At 40.0% G+C, this 18,716-nt stretch overlaps 1 protein-coding gene across 1 annotated transcript; it reads right to left on the reverse strand.

Moving 5' to 3' along the window:
- Nucleotides 1-13,002: 13,002 nt before the first annotated feature.
- On the reverse strand, nt 13,003-16,779 carry LOC6498772 (spidroin-1). The gene is made up of 3 exons (XM_001967201.3): nt 16,635-16,779; nt 16,477-16,568; nt 13,003-16,401 (listed from the first exon to the last, which is right to left on the reverse strand). The coding sequence occupies exon 3, from the start codon at nt 16,320-16,322 to the stop codon at nt 14,241-14,243; it is 2,082 nt and encodes a 693-aa protein (XP_001967237.1). The 5' UTR covers nt 16,323-16,401; nt 16,477-16,568; nt 16,635-16,779; the 3' UTR covers nt 13,003-14,240.
- Between the last annotated feature and the right edge of the window lie 1,937 nt (nt 16,780-18,716).

The raw sequence follows: 18,716 nt of genomic DNA on the forward strand, positions 1-18,716 counted from the left end.
CAATAATTTAATGTTAGTGAAATGTATTTTTTTCAGTGTCCTTACAACCAAATGTAGACTAAGAGAAATGACTTTTTGATTCACTTGCGCTAAACAGGCGCAAATGTCCCAAAGGATTCAGTTCAGCCCAGACCTCAGGCGAATTTTCCACCAGCTGGCGCCTCAACTTTTCCACCACCCCTCCCCTGCCCAGCCCTGGCCACCCCCTGGCCCTTTCCCATCGCAACCTAGTGTGGAAATTAAATCGCAGCCATTTGGTGTCGCCATTTTATGGCACTTTTGTGACGCTTTTCCACTTGGCTGCCCTCCCAGCGAGCTTCGACCCTGGCCAGGTGTGAAATTAGCGCAATTTGTGTTGGAAAAGGACACACAAAAAACAAGGATACAAGACACTAGCCAGATGCCTAAGGGTTGTCTATTAAAGGACTAGGCCCTAATGTGGTTTCAAAAGTAAAGACTTAAGAGACTCTTTTCTTTTTTTTTGGATAAAATCAAAGAAACTATATGATATCCGGCACTTTCCCTCTTAATTATTTCATATTTATAATTTATATTAAAATATTTCCTTTAATAGAAAGTTTTTAAATATCAATTCACACCGAAAATAAAATCTCCAATCTACAAACATGACATTCCAGAACATCACAAATCATCGGAAAATTGCCTTTAAATGGGTTGACAAAAATTCTTATAAATTCCCCATCAAATTGGCCCGACTAATCCCATAAATTTTCGGCTATTTAGGAACTCAATCCACCAAATGAGCTGCTCCGAAGGCAATTGTTGTCGCTGACTCGTTGAGAGGGCCAAAAATAAGCCGCTAATCAATAGGGCTCTAGGGGGGAGGAGGAGTAATCACTTAATGCCGCACACGAAACAGAAGTTTCACCGCCTGTTTTCCCTTCCCCCACCTCCACCTCTCTTGAATTTTCCGACAATTTTCCGACAAAACAGAGAGCAACTCCCCCCATAGATTTGACTCGGGACACTTTTGTTTTGTTGACAACATTCTTGAGATGCTTTTATGACGCACGGAGAATCGAGGGAGTAAATCACATGACCCTCTGTATGACCCACTGCTTAGACGGGGACTAGGGAAAACTGGGGCTCTCGAACTGACTGACTGACTGACTGGGGAAATCCTGTGAAAAGTCCGCTGTAGCTCCCTCCCTCCCTAGGCAGCGTCACCCCTTCTTGGGGGCGTGAGTAATGCGCCTGACTTAATTTCACTTTGTTGTCACATATTTTCCAGTTGTTTATGTACTTGTAGAAATATTTTAGTTTAGTTTAAATAGATTTATAGATTTTATAGTTCTTCTTGAACATTTTCTCAGCAATTTTATTGAATAAATATGGCTCAAAGGGGGAAGTTATAGAATTTTAAGAATTTATGGAAAGATATAGAAAGATAGACATTAAAAGTATTGGAAGGAGATATTTAAAGGTCAAAATTATTATATAAAATATTAAATACTAAGTAGAATACTAGAATAATTATGATGAAGAAGCAAAAGGAGTACCGGGTATTATATTATTTATTTATTTATTAAATAAAAGTACCGGGAAGTACCTGATATCATAAAGTTTTCTTGTTTACTTTACTTTAAAGTTAAGAATTTTACGCATTATTCAGGTAATAGATAAAATAAGATATAGATAAAAGATAAAAGATAATGAATAATATACAAAGTATATAAATACAATTTTAAAATATAAACCTAATCATTCAAGATGTTAAAAAGAATAAATTTGAATAATAAATATGCAGTATAAGTACTGGTTATAATATATTTATTTCATAATTGAAAATATTCCCAACTTATTTGAAAGTTCTTCTATATAATCTCAGTGTATTCCGCCCCCCTTCAAATATTACAGTGAAGCATAAATATAAATATTTATAGCCCGGCAGCCCCTTCACAGATTAGAAAACGCTTAAGTGCGACTTTTGGCTCGTGACTTGTCTTAAGTGAAGTATAGCCGACCGCCCCCTCTCCACAGCCGCCCCTGTTTTAGGTGTCATTGAGAATACACCCCGCCCCCTAGTACCCCTCTTAGTGTTAACCATGTGTTTTATAGTTTGGGCCTTTTGTGTAATTTGAGGAATCTTTTGAGACGAGAGACGATCTGACTTGTTTGATTATGTTGTCGCACGCGCTGTTTGCTGTTTAATTTTGTATGAATATGAAAATAAAGCAACCCCATCAGCCACGCCCCCACCACCCGCACACAACGCCCATGGAGGGTGAATCGGTTTTTGGTTGCCAAGGGTTAATTGAAAAACTTAAGTGGCAACAGTCGCTCTGGATTAAGGCATGTTAAAAATTTAATTAACGCCTCACGGTCCACGGTCCACGGCTGGCGTTTTTCGTTAAACTATTTCTACCCTCGAAAGATACATCTTCTGGATATTGAGACAAGAAGGGGGCGTGGCCGGCACACGCCTCCAAGGTCGTAGTGAAAATCCCCAACGAGGCATGGCCATTTAATGAGACTCAATTAGTCGTGGGGTTTTTGGGCGGCTGTTTTGGACTTTAGTTGGCTCACTTATGGGTTTTTTGTTTGTTTTTTTTTTTAGAAAAATAATAATTGTAATATTATACTACTGTTTTTCATTAAATGGGATTAAGTATTTTGTATTTAAACTATTTATTTAAGTTATTATTCAAGTTATTCTACTAGTCAAAGGGACAAGTGTAAGGGACTTGTTTTTCAAGTCTTTAGGGATGTTTTTAATAATATTCTTATTATATTACTATTATTATATTACCTTACATTAAAATAAGACTAAAAATAATAAACATAATAGGATTAACATTTTAATTTAAAAAATTATCAAAGAAATATACTACTTTTCAATTTAAAAAATAAGAAATTAGAAGAAACTACTTTCTCGAGTAGAGGTTTTAAAAATATATGATACCTGGTACCTCCTTAAAAAAGGCGGTTGAAGGCGTGGCTTAATTTTTTTTATAAAAATTTATCAGTATAAAAAAAAAGAAATCTTCCAGGCAAATTTGAAGTCTCTCTCTTTTGTAGTTCCCAAAATCCATGAGTCCGCTACCCAGTACCGGGTATGAGTATTATTATTCAATAAAAAATATAAATTAATGTATTAAGTATAAAAAAAACGCTACAGAAATCATCAAAATATTAAGAACTTCTAAGCTTAAAAATGCTTAGTATTATAGTCCTTGTAAAAAATAAAAAAAAAATCCCTTAAAAACAAGATAAACCCATTTTGAATGGTCAAATTGTGCAGGACATGTGTCCTGCAGTAACCGGCAACATCCTGCCACCAATAACAGCCAGAAACAACAACAACAACAACAATAATAATAAAAACAAGAATAAAATGCGAGAGCAATCAGAAATGGCCAAAGGGCATTTACAGCCTTGTAGGGCAAAAGTAAAACACTTTTGGTAATTCATTAAGTTACGGAAGTTGAACTCAGGACTGCAATTTCCCCCTAGAACCAATTATAGAAAAATTTAAATTCGTTTTAAAAAGGCCAAAGCCAAAGCAGGGCCAGGACCAGGACCAGGACCAGGTCCAGTACTGACTGGACTCTTCACTCACTCCCCCTAACCGCCCAGACTCCCACAATTTTTCCGACTTTTCCCCAGACGTGTGGAAAACGGGCAAGATGGATTGTAATGCCTGAAATTTTCTCAATGTGTTGGTGTGGGTGTGTGTGTAGTGTGTGTGGGTGGGTGTGTGTGTGGACAGCGGCATGTTCATAAATTGAAATCACTTCCATATCCACCCAGAGAGACGAAAAGTTCGCCATTCAAAATCGACCAAAGCGACGTTTTTCCTCTCTACTCTAAAAAAAAAATAAGAGTATCCCTCCACCTCCTTTCTTCCTTTTTTTTTTTTTTTGGTAAGGGCAATAAAAAATTCCGTTTTTAAACCGGCCAACAAAAAAAAATGAGTATAAGGATACTGGAGGGGAATCGGTGACTGGTGACTGGACACAGACTGAATTCGAGGACCTCGTCCGACCCACCGACCGACCGACCGACCGACCGGCCATGTACGACAAGTGGGCAACACTTGACACAGTTGCCACTTTCAATTGCCAACATAACTCGAGTGCCGGCCAAAAGTACTGGCCAAAAGATGCTCCGAGTGTGGGTGCAAATGCACTGACAGAAAATTCTTGAAATAAAATAATTGGCTAAAAAATAAGACCTCTTCCAGGATCTCTAAGAATGAGTTATAATTCAAAATGTTATCTATTAAGCTCTATAAAATTTATTTCTTAAATTTTTTAACCTATACTTTAAGCCAGAATAAAATTCTAATCGAAAAAAGTGTATAATGTTTTGAAACCTTCCTAAAACTAACTTTTAAAACCCAAAAAGAAAAAAAACCAACCTTTCCTTAGAAAAAAACCAAAAATACCCTATCGTACTCTCTTCTATAAACTACTATAATATATATATTTTTCTCAGTGCACCATGGGCTACTGCAACAGTAAGGCCTGCATATAAATACCGCCTGTGGCCATAAAAGTGGAGGCCATCCGACCAGCGACACTGCAACCCAAGCTCGGGGATCCTAAAAAACAAGAAACAGTGAAAAAAAAAAGGAAACAAAAACAAAGTAGAGTTGCAATTGAACCCAGAACCACCGGGAGATGAGCAGGAGGCTGGTGGTGTCGGTGGTTCTGGTGGTGCACTAAAAAATGGCTAACCGAATGTGTGTGGGCGCGATACTGTGGATGGACTTTTTGGTTGGGTCTGGGTCTGGGTCTGGATGTGTGAGTGCATATGTTTTTGGATTTAAAATTTCCTAAAAAGAATTTAAGATACTCTTAAAAAAAATACAAAATTATATAAATAAAAGTTTGGCTTAAGATTTATGAGATAAAAAAGATGGAAATCTTAGAAAGTCTTGGAAACTGATTCTTGAAGAAGCTTCTATGAAATATTTTAAATATTTCTATTAAATAATATTTTATGCATTTTATGACCTTCAATTCCCTTATTTTAAATTTAATATTATTTAAAATTAAACTTAAAAAATCCATTTTTTTAAGAATATAAAAACTTCGTTGTCTTCAAATTCTTGGTTCATCATGAAAATGTGCCCTTTCCCTTCCTTGTTAGTCCTGCGACTGTGTTGTTTGTTTCTTTTTCTTTTTTTTTTGTGAATCCTTTTGCTACTGCTCCTGCCTTTTGCTGTGTCATCCCGAGCATGTCCTTTGGATCCTGGCACTGCCGCTGATTTTGCCACTGGTTCGGTTGCCTGCTCCTGTTGTTTAGTTACTTTGGTAGTTTCGTTATATTTATTGGCCCACATCGGGTGAAAAATGTTCAACGCTTTGGCAATTTAGTTGAGTACCCCGTTATATGCTGGTCCTTCAGGCAGGGGATGGAGGGGGTGTGAGGTATAGGGGGTGGTACTATCACTGGTTCGGGGGGGGGAGTCCACCTCATAAAAAGCCAGGCAAACCAAAAGCAAAACAATAAAGATGTTGGCGGTACAGGTTGAAAAATATATTTCAAATATTTTTTATATTTTAGAGGACTTATTAGAGAAGATCATGAGAAAAATACGATAGAACAGTTATCGTTTTATTTATCGATAATTATCGAAGAGTATACAAATCTATAAGAACGAGATCCAATCCAATCCAATATTTTTCAGATATTCATATAAAAATGTTTTTAATATTTTAGAGGACTAATAAGAGAAGATCCTGAGGAAAATACTATCGAAAGTTAATCGTTTTATTTATCGATTTTAATCGAAGAGCATAAAATTCTATAAAAAATGATATAATGTCTGATGGTCCTATTTTTTTTTTTGAGTGCAGGATTTCACCTAGTCACTGATAGAAGCGAAGGAGGTGCCGGAGTGGGTGGTGTGGCTGGCCAGGGTGGTGCAGTGGGTGGCCCTTTAGCTGGATTTTTTCTACGTTTTTTTTTTCCGCCCGAAACACTGAAGTGGAGCCGCTTGACGATTTACGATTTGGCATTTTGCTGCTCAACTGGGCCGTGAAGAGATGCCCAAAGCCAAATGCGAACAAAAAAAAAAAAACCCAAACGAGCAAAAGGACGAAAAGGGAAAAGTTTAGATCACCATCCAGTGATGTGTGTGTGTGTGTGTGGGTGTACAGGTGTACAGGACCTCTCTGGGCTTTATTTCATATTACATAATTGGGCGTGTAACGAGTCTAATTGAGTTTTTATGTTTTCAGTTCCAGACAAAAGTCCAGTGCCTTTTGTTTCTTTTCCAGTCACCCCTTTTTTTTCATGTGTGTGTGTGCGTTGTAGCCCCTGGTCATTGCCACGCCCCCCTGTGAGCTATGTGGGCGGCAAAATGTCTAGCTCATTTTATCCACCAACCGGCGGGGTCAGCAAATCAATTAACTCCGCCGGCAATATGTGTTAATATCCTTTCCAACTTCCGACCTGAAAACGAATTTCAAATATACATATTTTTTGTGTTTTTCTCTTTTATTTCTTTTTAAGGAAAGAAAATAAATTTATTGATCTAATTCAAAAGTTTATAGTTACGTTTTAGATGGAATTTTTTCATATCTTTTTTTTTTGGAAGAAATTTCATGGCCTTTGGGATATAATTTTAATATCTTAAATATTTCTAAAAATATTAGAACCTTTTTTTTATAACACTTTGGCTTTGGTTTATAACACTTAAAAAATGGTTCTATATTTTTTGAATTTTTTTAAATTTAAAAGTCCTGAAACTTGAAAATATATGTATATATTTTGATTATTTTTTTAATTCAACAAATGACTATATTTTAGAAGCAAAATTAAGGAATAAAACATAAAAGAATAGCATAAATAATATTAATAAACAGAATTTTGAATAAGAAGCTATAATAGATATTTTGTATTAAATGTTATGATACCCGGTACTCCACTATCCACTCTCAGATACGAAAAAAACAAAAGTATCCCTTAAATCTATATAGATTTAAAATCCCGAGTAGTCCCTCGCCTGCCCAAAAAAGTAACTTTTACGACTGATCACCAGGTGGCGCTCCCTAAAGGACCTGGTCCTGGTTTAAGGTCCTGATTTTAGGACTTTTGGGCTGTTCGTGTGCCGCGTCTGCCGCGCAACGAATTGCATTGAATCGCTTTCGCCACGCCCACCTAACCCCCCGCCCGGCAAGGACCACCCGTTGCTCCTTCTGCGGATGTCCTTGGGCGGATGCTAATGAGAGGGACTCGGGGCAACCCGCTGATCGATGTCCTTGCCGTAGTAGTCCTTTCGCGCGTGCACGGAAGCCGTTTAGCCCAAAAACGCACACCTCGCACCCTCTGCCACCTTTCTCTAGATGCTGCCCTCTCTTTCTCCCTCTTTCTCCCTCTTTCTCTGACCTTTCTCTGGGTTTCTCGCCAGCGATTTCTGTCAACACTCGGCTGGAGACCAAAAACGGCAGCCAGTCGGTCCAGAGCCGGTCCTCCCCCGCTGCGACGAGCACGCGAATCGAGAAAAGTGAGAAACTAGAGAAATTAGAGAAATAGACAGAGAGGGAGGTATAGAGAAAGTCATGGCGGCAGAAGGAGATGGAAGGATAGAGAGTCCTGCGAGACTTTCTGCGAAGTTATCACCGGAAAATTCATTGGAATGCAATCGGCCATCCTACGGATATATCTTGTATCTGCGGGATGTCCTGCACAGCCCATCCTTCCGATCCCGATCCCGATCCCTATCCCGATCCTGATTTCGAGCATGTCCTTTTTGGGCAGGATCACTCGCTGTGCTGTGAGTGGTGTAAGTTTGGCCCTAAAATCCTCCCGCTGCGCCAGTCGCGTGCATTTCCCGCTGAGCGCGTGCAAAAAAAAAATAATATACTTCTACTATTATATATTGGGAAAAATCAAGGAAATCGAGAAACTATATATGCAAGTCGCAAAATTGGTGGAGGTGTTGCCGGTTTACGCTAAATGCACATACACCCAAAAAAAATATAGGAAAATTGTATACATTTTCAGTTGTGACCTCATGCCGTGCAATTGATTTCCCGTCACTCTGATTTTCCGGACAAGCCAACATTTTCAAGTGGCTTTTCCGAGAGGGGGCGAGGGGTGCAGCATGCAGGATTGAAAGGGGGTGCAGTCAAGTGGGGGTGAAAAATCAAAGCATTTAATTTTAAATTAAAAATATCCAAAAAAGTCTTAGTCTTAGGTTTCATAATATTTCTTCTCTCTACTACTAGTATATAATTATTTAAGAACCTAATTTCTTTAAGGATTTATTTTAAAACTTTAATTCTTCTATCAACTTCTACTGAACACCTTACATAATTTTTATATACATTTTTTCCCAATATTTTGCTCAGTGTATAGAATTTATAGAACTTCCATCTCTCAATAAAATAAATAAAGAAAAGAGCTATTTCTATATATTTTCTTTCCATTTATCAACTAATTCTAATACATAATACCTCATATTTCCTATATATCTTATATATTTATTTATTTTTTAGTTTTTTATTATTAATCCCTTAAAAAATATATGAAAATCTTCTCTACAAATCAGTCTTAATGCTCTCTGTTTAATTCAGGCCTTTGTTTTGAGGCTCTTAGCTTTGGTTGGCCATAAATTAGGTCCTTTTTTTGTTACAAAAATCCACAGATGCATCCACAATAAATGTTCCTCACTGTCAGAGTCCTGGATCCCTGGCACCCCTATGGCAGGACCCCCCATCTTCAGGTTTTTCTGGGAGGTGGGAGGGGAGTCCTCCTTTGGCTTTCCGGGTAACAAGGATCTCATTTCTCTTTAAAAAAAAAATAAAACAGAAAAGACAAAAAATGCTAACGGCTGGTGCAATGCCACCTCAACCCTTAACCCCTTGACTGGCCCCGTTAACCCATTCTGTTGCGCTTTGTCAGCCATTCAAAAAAATCCTTCCTTCTTCGCTTTCTACACTCTTTTTGGCTTTATTTTTTAGAGTGTATGCTTTATGGCGCAAATTTGTTCGTTCCTTTGCCGTTTTTTGTGCCTCCTTGCTTGCAGTCTCTGGTCCAGGTCCTGCTCTTGGTTCTGTTTCTGTTTCTGCAACATGCTGCAATTGTGCCACACCCGCATGCCACGCCCCCCTTGGCTCAACCACCCCCCAATCTCATACATTTTCATTTTTTTCCCCCACCCCCGCACTTTTTTTTTTTTTTTTTTTGCGGGTATCCGATATAGTTGGGTCAGCGCTTGTGGCCAGAACGGTTCTGGTTGCCAACTCTACCGCTCTTCAAAGGGGGGGATGATGGCAAAAAATCGAGGTACAAGGGGGGCTGCAAGGGGACACTAGAGGGGGTGGCTCTAGAGTGGGGCGGGGTGGCGGTGCAGGGTGTTATTGAGTGCAAATAGCAATTTCGCAACAATTCTGCCGAATCTCTTCTCGTTCGCTCCTTGCTTTTCGTTTTTGCTTTCAGCACTTTAGGCCGAGATTCCCCGGCCTCTCCAGCCTCTTTCAGTGCACTCAAAAAAATACTTTCGAGTATTAAAATACAAAGACATGGAAAAAGGGGGTTTTCGAAGAGTTTAATAGAGGTTGGATCATGATTTTATAATATTCTCATAATGGAACAAGCTATGCAGGTTTGTCGAGTTCATTGGCATTATAGTTATATATGGCCCAGAAAAATACATATATCTTTTCCAATTCCCATCCGATTCCCAAGCGGAGTGTTTTAATCGATTTCTATATCGATTCCCCATCATTCTACATCAAAATCTCAGAACAAAATATTTTTTCGATTTTTTATCAAATTTTCCCATGGGGTCCCCTTGGAAATCCTAGAAACCCCCATTTGGACCACATTATTTAGACTTAATAGCCTCAGCAACCGCTCCATAAAATTGTTTCCCTCAGTGTAGAGCCTTGGAGAGGAGCTGTTTCGTGTGCAACATTCTTCGCATCTATTGACAAGCCTCGTCCTGCCGCCTCGTCCTGCTGCCTCGTCCTGGAAAATAAAATCGCGGGGGCAAGAAGATTGCTGCAGGGCTGTAGGCGGGGCAAACTGTGGGGCTTTCCTTCATTTTTTTGTTGTTGTTTCGAGTGGGGCTCCCCCCCAGGAGCGGCTTTCGCACAATGAACTGTCAAAAATGTTGTTGTTTTTGAGGATTTTTTCAACAAAAGGGTGAAGGGGGGGCGGGTGAGGATGGAGGGCGGGAAGGAAACATTCCTGCAGTCGATTTTATTGGATTACGGTTTAGATTGCATTGGCGAAAAAGTGCAGCAGGCAGGCAATTCGTGGATCCTTTTTTTTCTTTGCAGTATTTTTGCAGTACTTTTTTTCTGGTATTTTTTGTATTGTTTAGAAAACATGCAAAAAACTTAACGGCACTTGGCCGCTTGTCCTTGTCATCCTTGCTAGTTTTCGCGAACCAGCAGGGGGAGGAGGTAGGTGTGGGTGGTAGGGTGGTAGGGTGGTAGGGTGTCCTTTTTCGGGTCGCTCACTCCTGCCACAATTTGTTGCAACATCCTACAATGGTTTTTGGTGCTAACGAATTGAAATTTGTTTGTTTGTTTGTTTTTTTTTTGTTTGTTATTTTTATTTTTTGTTTGTTTGTTATTTTTCAGCCTCTCTGTTGTTTGTTGTTTGCTGTTCGATTTCGTGCGCTTCCGTTTTTAAAATGTACGTGCAACACACTGCAATCAATTGCAGGACGAAAACTGCCAGGATATGGGGAGCCAGCAGTGGCATCTACGGGGGGGGGAGGGAGGGGGACTGAGGGGGTGGGGTCAGCCACACCCAGGGGAATACATGACGAATACTTGATGGTTCAGCGCTTAAAACTGGGATGGAATAGCTCTACAACTCGGCAGTACATCTCCAAAAAAAAAAAAACAGGGATATGGATTTCAATTTTTAAAGTAAAAATTTAGAGACAAGTTCTTTAAAAATATTACTAAATTGAAACCTTTATTTTGCAGATTATTGTGAGCAAAAATAATTTAACTAGAAGAATTTCGATTTCTCTCTTATAAACTACATTGATTAAAATGTAAAAAATAAAAATCTGACCGTAATATTATTACAAATATTTATATCACATATTTAGTTATATAATTTGAGTATCTCTCTTAAGATTTTGTATCTAAAACTTTCATATTTCTATGAAATAATACTATACCTCTCAAAAATAATCTTTTAAAACAAAATCCCCAAACTTTTCCATTTTTTAGACCCAAAAACCCTAGAATCTCCTCACTGTTTATACAAATACATCCTATTTTTTTTGTATATTTTTTGCTGCAACATTTCCTGTTGCCATGACAGGACGTGTACAGGACACTCTGCATCTCAGTTTGTCCATCTAACGCATTTCTAATGCTCCCCAAATCCGAACCAGATCCAAAGCACAAAAAATAGAGACAGGAACCGGAAGTTAGTTAGATACTCTAACATGCAGAAGCGCCACTCGTCACCAAAAAAAAAAAAACAAAAACAGAACCGAGTTTTTTTGTGAATTTTTTGTTATTTAGTTTTTCAGTTTCCCGAGTTTCCCGAGCTCCCCGAAAGTGAAATGTTTCTTTTTCGGCTTCTTGTCAAAGGAGCCTGGGATCCAGAGCTAAGCTAATTAAATTTTGGCCACGCGGTTGGGGGGATGGATATCAGCAGCATCAGCACAAAAACAAAAACAAAAAAATATTAGGAAAAAAAAAGTAAAAAGAACTGAACGGAATGGAACGGAAACTGAGCCAAAGTCAAAGGTCAAAGGCAAATGAGCCAAGCGCCGTTTTAATTAAAAAATTTCCACTAAGCAGCTGCTGTGTGGATCAAAAGCTATTGCTATCACAGATGCGGCAACCGGCGACCACAAGCTGCAGGACACGAGCACCGCCCGACCACCCCCACCATACCATCACCCACTCTCGCAGGATTAGAATCACATGTGTGCACTGGGGAAAAAATGTGAGAGTTGTTTTTTATAGGAAAATATGTTTTATATCAATTTATTTCTATTTTTTCCTTAAGTAACTATTTGATTTTATTTTTAACTCCTAGTTTTTGTAGGTCTTCTCTTTATTCCTCTTATTCCAGCCGTACCTTATAGGGCAGCGCCTCTAAAAAGGTTATTTTAATACTAAAACTGATGAAAAAATACTGTTTTTAAAATATTTATTATATATAAAATTAGGAACCTAGTCCCTTAATCTGTGATGGACCTTATAAGGCAGGACCTTATTATATGGTCTCTGATGATAATAATATTCTATCCTTCATAATATATTTAATATAAATATTTTTAAACTCCCCCCAAAATCTATAAAATCTCTACCAACTAACCCTTATTTTTTTGCAGTGCACAGTGTGTATGTGGGTGGGTTTCTATTTAACTTAATGTGATGTGATGCATGCCCAGCGATAATCCTGTCAAATTTTCGACTAATTAAATTGTCAAATATTTTTCTTGTTTTTGGGTTGTACAGAGGCGTGCTGGCAGGCAGTCCTTCCTCTGTCCTCTAGACCCTAGGTCCTGTGTAGCTCAGCAGGTAATCCAAAAACAGGATCAATCCTTTTTCGGGACTTTGGGCAATCCTTTCCCCTGCGGTCAGAGACTGGGCCAAACTGAAAGGAGTGGGCTGGCAAGGAGTGAGGCCATAAAAACCTCCTTTCTGTCGACTGTCTCCGGAAATTTTGTATTTATTTATGCACTTTGCATTGTAGTGTGTGTTGTGTGTGTGTGCTTCGATATTTTGGCCATAAAAACCCCTTTTCGCGCTTCGCTATTCGCGTTTTCCCCGAAATTCTCTGCCTCTGACTCAGTTTCAGTTTCAGTCGTTTTTAGTCCTTTTTTGCCGCCGTGGTGTGTCTGTTTTTTTGCCAACTTGTCAGTCATTTGAACAAAACTAATTTGCATGTCATTTTCTTTAGGACTCTTGAAACGGAGAAATGCACGAAATGCATACAGAACGAGGGGGGTTTCTAAACTATTACAGTAGAACTAGAAGCTTACCTTCTTAGGTCATCAAGATGGTCCAAAACCCGCCCAAAAAAATTACAAAAAAATAATAATTGTTGGAACGCACAGTCTTTACTCGATTTGTGATCTTTGTGCGTCCAAGGATAACACGTGCAATCGAAGGCAATTTTGGGGATAGGCATATGGGGGGGGGCAAAAAGGACACTCACTCGGCGGGCACATCCACCACATCTTCGTCTTCTTCCTCATCGTCTTAGTCTTCTTCTCGGTCGTCCTTGTTTGTCAGGCAATGCGGGGACTGCATGATCATTCGAACTGAAATACACTTGGCCACATACTATATAGAATATATATATATATATATCTTTCTTGCCCCGACATATGCCGCAATACGATAATAATTTTTTGTCAAAAACACGCCAACAATTAGTGAAATACTGATGATTAAATGGTCGATGGTCGATTATTTTTCCTTTTTTTTTTCCTTCTATTTTTAGTTTTTTTTTTGTTCTTCAGGTGGACTGGGATAGTGGAGGATTTCTTCTTTCTATATATATCATATAATATATATATAATATATTGTATACCGGAACTTTTTTAAAAATTCTTCCAAAAGAGCAGTTCTTTTTGTAATTTTTCCAGGTTTCCAGCTTCTTTGATTTTTTCCAAAACAGCATTTTCGAGGGCACTTTTGAATTGAAAATTTTGCAAATCTCTTCTTGATTCTCAAAGTTTGAAATTCCTTAAAACAAACTTAAAATTTTGTCGAGCTCTTATTTCTTCCATTTTTTTTTAAATATTTTTTTCGTTTTATGTTTTGAAAAAGCCAATTTTGGATTTTTGCAGGCTTGTTTTTTTGGATTTTCTTTTCTTCCAATAATTTGAGAAAACTTGTAACTTTTGATTTTGAAATTTTAAATATTAAAATTATATATATAATCTCTAATTTTGGTTTTTTTTTAGATCTCTCATTTGTGCTTTTCTCTTCCAGTTTCAGTTCAAAATATTAAAGATTTTTTAATTTTCAAAAGTAGCTATTTTTTGGCTTATTTTTTTTTTAAGTTTAATACCAAGCTCTAAAATTTTGTTAAATCCAAATCATTATCTTTCTCTGCAGCTTCTTACCCTCTTTTTTTTAAATATTTGTTTTTTTTTCTTAATTTTTTAAACTTCTGGCTTACCTTTCGGATTTTCGTATTTTATTTTTTGTTAAAACTGCTTTTTTTGGCTCCAGGCTTTGGCATTTTTTTGTTCTTGGAGGGGAGTGGAGGTGTAGCTTTCCGTCTTCTTGGATGTCGGGGAGGGGAGCGGGGTGCTGGGACGGATCCTAGAGGGCATCGCCGTCGGGCTCCCGGGAGGACCAGTGGAGCGTCAGCTTCTGCTCGTAGGAGTCGATCTGCTCGGCAATCGTGGCCAGCTGCTGCTGGATGAAGTCGCACAGCCGCAGTATGTTCCGGACATTCCGATCCCGCTCGGCACGTCGTCGGGGCTCTGGCACTTCCGCATTATTCTCGATGACGGCCACGGCATTGTCCTGGCCGGCTTGAGGTGGCCCGTCTATTGGCGTTTCCGTCTCCAAAGTCACAGCACGATCTCCAGCTCCGTTGTTGACGACCACGGTGGCCAGTCCCGAAGAAGCTGCTCCGGATGGGGGCACGTCTACCCGTGGGGGCGCCACTGGCGGCGCCGCAACTGCCGATGTTGGATCAAGAAAGGGCACAGGGGGGACTACTCCCACTTCTGGTACTTCTCTAGCAGGCACATCGCCACCAAGTCCTGCCTCCTCTACGGTGCTTCCGAGAGAGGAAGATCCCCTCGCTATGACTGAGGGTGTGCCCACTTCCGCAGAGGCGCTTTCCCTCGAGGGTGTTCCCATTTCGGTCAGAGTTCTTCTCAGAGATGGTCCCCGGACCATGGCCGAGGATGTGCCCACTTCGCCGAAACTCCCCTCTATAAAGGGTGTCTCCACAGCAGCATAGTTACCTCCCAGCGACCGGGAGCCCATGTCCGCGTAGCTTCCTCCGAACGGAGGTGGTCTCAGGTCAGAACGAGCTCTTCCGAACGCGAATCTTCCCACTTCGGCTCGGGATCTCGGAACTGGTATTCCCTCCTCGCCGAAAATGCTGTTCAACGCGGCTGGACCGTATTCGTCACGAGTCCTTTCGTCGCCCAGTCCATAGAAGGATCTCTCCCCCTCGGCCCGGGATCTGACACGTGCCGGGGCACGCACTCGTCCATTTTCCCCGCACCGCCTCTGGGGCAGTGGTGGCGCCGTGGAAGTGCCCAATATATTGCTTATGGAGGTGGGTACTCCCCCCTCCGGATGTCCTTCTGCGGGAAGTCCCCTCACCGCCTGTCCAGACACTCTTGCCTCTGGTACACCTCTTCCTCCAGTTTCTGGCATTCTAAGAGCTCTCAGTACTCCGGCTCCTCTGTGGAGGCCATGAACCGCCGGTAGTCCTTCATCTCTGGCGGCAGGTCCTTCTCTAGGTGCTATGGCTCCTCCGGCCTCACCTCCCGCACCGAATTCTTCAATTGGAACTCCGGCTGCCGCTGCCGCCGCCGCCGCCGCTGCCGCTCCACCTCTCAGTCTGATTCCGATTCGTAGGCGTGGTCCCAGTCCAAGTGCCGCTCCAGGACCTTGTCTCGGCCCAGTTGCAGCCACCACTCCCTCGCCAGCGCCAGCGCCAGCGCCTTCGCCCGGTCCTCCGCCACCTACCCCGCCACCTTCGGCTCGTCCAGCGCCCAGATGACCAAACTGTATGTACCGCTGCTGGTTCAATGGCATCACATCGTTCAAGTTCAACAAGTCCCGATTGCCATCTCCGGCACCGCGATACTGGGCAAAGCCAATGAGTCCCGGCACCCGGGGATGGATCACCAGTTCGGCATCTCCGCCGCCGTGTCGCGCCACACTCATCACGTGCGGCTCCCCCAGTCCCAGACCAAGGCCGACGCCCATGCCCATGCCCATGCCGAAGGCGAAGCCGTGATTGAAATCCCCGACATCGCCGACGTCCCCAGCCTCACCGTCATTCCGCTGGACAGGGCGGCGTCGACTGCCCAGGACATGGCGCATATACCGCTCCGGATTGGCGACTATCGGCGGATCCTGGTGCTGTAAAGCGGCCAGCTGGAAGGCTCGCATTCGCGCCTCCTCCTCCTGACGCAACAGAAGTCGATTCATTACCGGCAACAGGCTCCTTTCGATCTCCTCGATCGTGTCCTGAGGATTGAGATTCATCAAATCGGTCTGTATTTCATCATTGTTGTTGGTATTATTATTATTATTATTCTCATTGTTGTTATTATTATTGGAGGATGAAGAGGAGGATCCTGATGATGATGCTGCTGCTGCTGATGATGATGATGATGATGATGATGATGATGGTGATGATGATGATGCCATGGCCCGTCCAGTGGTGTGTCCTGTGTGTGGGTGTCCTGGTCCGTTGCGTTTTTGTTCAAATTGTTGGCCTGTATTCGTTCTAGAGATAATTCCTTAAATTAAAAGATTTTTTCCGAAAATAATCTGCTCCTATGTCCGTTCGCCTCTCACTCACTCAGTCTCTGTTTTGTCTCTGTTTAATCTGTATTTTTTTGAAAACTTCCCATTAGTCTAGTCTGTCTTGAATTTTTTTCCGTGACTCCTATTCTGAAATCAAATTTTTCTTATTTTTTGTATTATATATTAATGTTATATATTTTATTTATTTCTTACACTTTTCTCCCTACATATATATTCATATATTATATATATGATAAGATTTATATATCTATATATCTATGTATTCTGACAGATATCTTCGAAAAGTGCTTGGGACTAACGATGTGTAATGACGAAATCGAAACAAATGTGACACAAAAAGGTTCAGAGCTTCCAAGTTAATTCTCGAAGGCTACTAGGAGCTAAGCGATTTATTTTTAAGGCTTAGAAACTATCGAATAAATCGATAAGTGTATAAATTTATCAAAAAAAGCTCAACGGCCGTCTCTCTATGAGCCTAGAAATTATTTTAATTGAGAAATAACCATAATACTAAACTAATTAAAAGAATAAAGTTATAATTAAGCACGATATATATCGATAAAAGCTTTCAGCCGATAGTATCTGTTCATCGCCATATAGAAGAATAGTAAGAACCATAATTATTCCTACAAATATTATTATTAAGTTGTAAATAAATAAGAAAATGAAATAATAAAATAAATCTAACCTCTCTCGACCATACTTTTTCTATCCCTTAACCCCAATTTTAATTATTCCCCCCCTTAATCAGTAAGAGTAGACAAAAAATAGTATAATTTTCTATTTACTGCCTATTTGATTTTTTTAGAGACTATTTTTTTGGCCAAAATGCACTGGCATGTTAAGGTTTATTGCCTTTTTTTCTCCCATTCCTTCTATTTTAATTTTTTTATGCATAGCAGGGAGCTGCTAGTGCCACCAAAAAAACAGGCCTGAACCCACTGCACTGCTCTGTTGTTGTTATAGATTTTCGTCAATTGTCTGGCCAAACATTTGGCTCACACACACATGGCTATAAAGTTATCGCTTTTGAAAAGCGCCTGTCAATTTTTCCAATCATCAAGCCTAATGAAAAATCTAGCTCACTGGCATGCGATGCCAGTAACAAAAAAAAAAAAAGAAAATATATAAAAAAAAAAAAATGGATTGGTGGATTGGTAGTTGGATGATGGTTGCACAAAAAACCCCAGAGCTGGCTGGCAATGTTGCATACGATTCTGACAATTTTCTGACAGCAAACATGCCAACACTCAAAAATCGTAGCATGCTTTTTGGGGCCAAACAAGGCAACCCATCTAGCGCGAGTCCTTTGGCGTCCCAATCCCGCTCCTCGCTCCAATTCGGGATGGGGCGTGAAGGAGGTGTTCACTGTGATGGGTGTCGGTGGTTCAGAGTTGCGGTGCGGCATGTTAAATATACGTCACTGGCTACAACGAGCACATGCCTAGCACCAACAAAAAAAAAAACAAAAAAGTTTCAAGGATATAACAACGCCAACAACAACAACGAGAAAATATACCAACAAGGTGGTGTAACAAAACGTTAAGTTGTTGGCAGCACAAAATTAAACCCAAAAACTTATTTGACGGCGCAGTTCGTCCACAAAATTTGGTGATTGTGGAAATATGTTAAATGTTTCCAAAAAAAAACAAAAAAAATAGGGGGGAACTTTGAGAAACTTTGGAAACAAAACACTCCAAAAAGGGGGGAGATCATAAACAGAATCTAAGAAAAAGAAGAGTTTGTTTCTTTGACTTTAAACGGTATTAGAAGTGGAACAAGGTGGTTTAGGTTTCTCTCTTCCAGTAATCATCATCCTAAACATTCTTAAATAAATATTTTTATTAACCACTAATTACTATAATTAATTACCAATTTATTTCAACTTGAAATCTATTTAAGACATCTACTATAATTTACTCAACTAATTTACACTCTTAAGTAGCGCTTACAATCCATAGACCTTAATTGAATTCATGGCACTTGCCTTTTTATTTAATCTAAAAACCAAAAAAAACCTTTAAATTAAGCCCCTTAAAAAATTATCAACTAAGAAATAGGATACTGAAACCTTTTTTGTTTTGTTGTTTTTTTCGAAAGGGACAAGTGCTGGGCTGGCTTTTCAACAAAAATTAGCCAGTCCCCCCCTTTAAAAACGCAAAAAAATAAAGAGTCCAAGTGAGGTGAACACAAAAGAGCTTCTGAAAAAGCAATGAAATGCAAATAAAAAAGGTTTTCTTTTGGCCAATACGAATTATAAATACTCTTTTGAGG

This window comes from Drosophila ananassae, chromosome XR (assembly GCF_017639315.1).
Source record: "Drosophila ananassae strain 14024-0371.13 chromosome XR, ASM1763931v2, whole genome shotgun sequence".
NCBI lineage: Eukaryota > Metazoa > Arthropoda > Insecta > Diptera > Drosophilidae > Drosophila > Drosophila ananassae.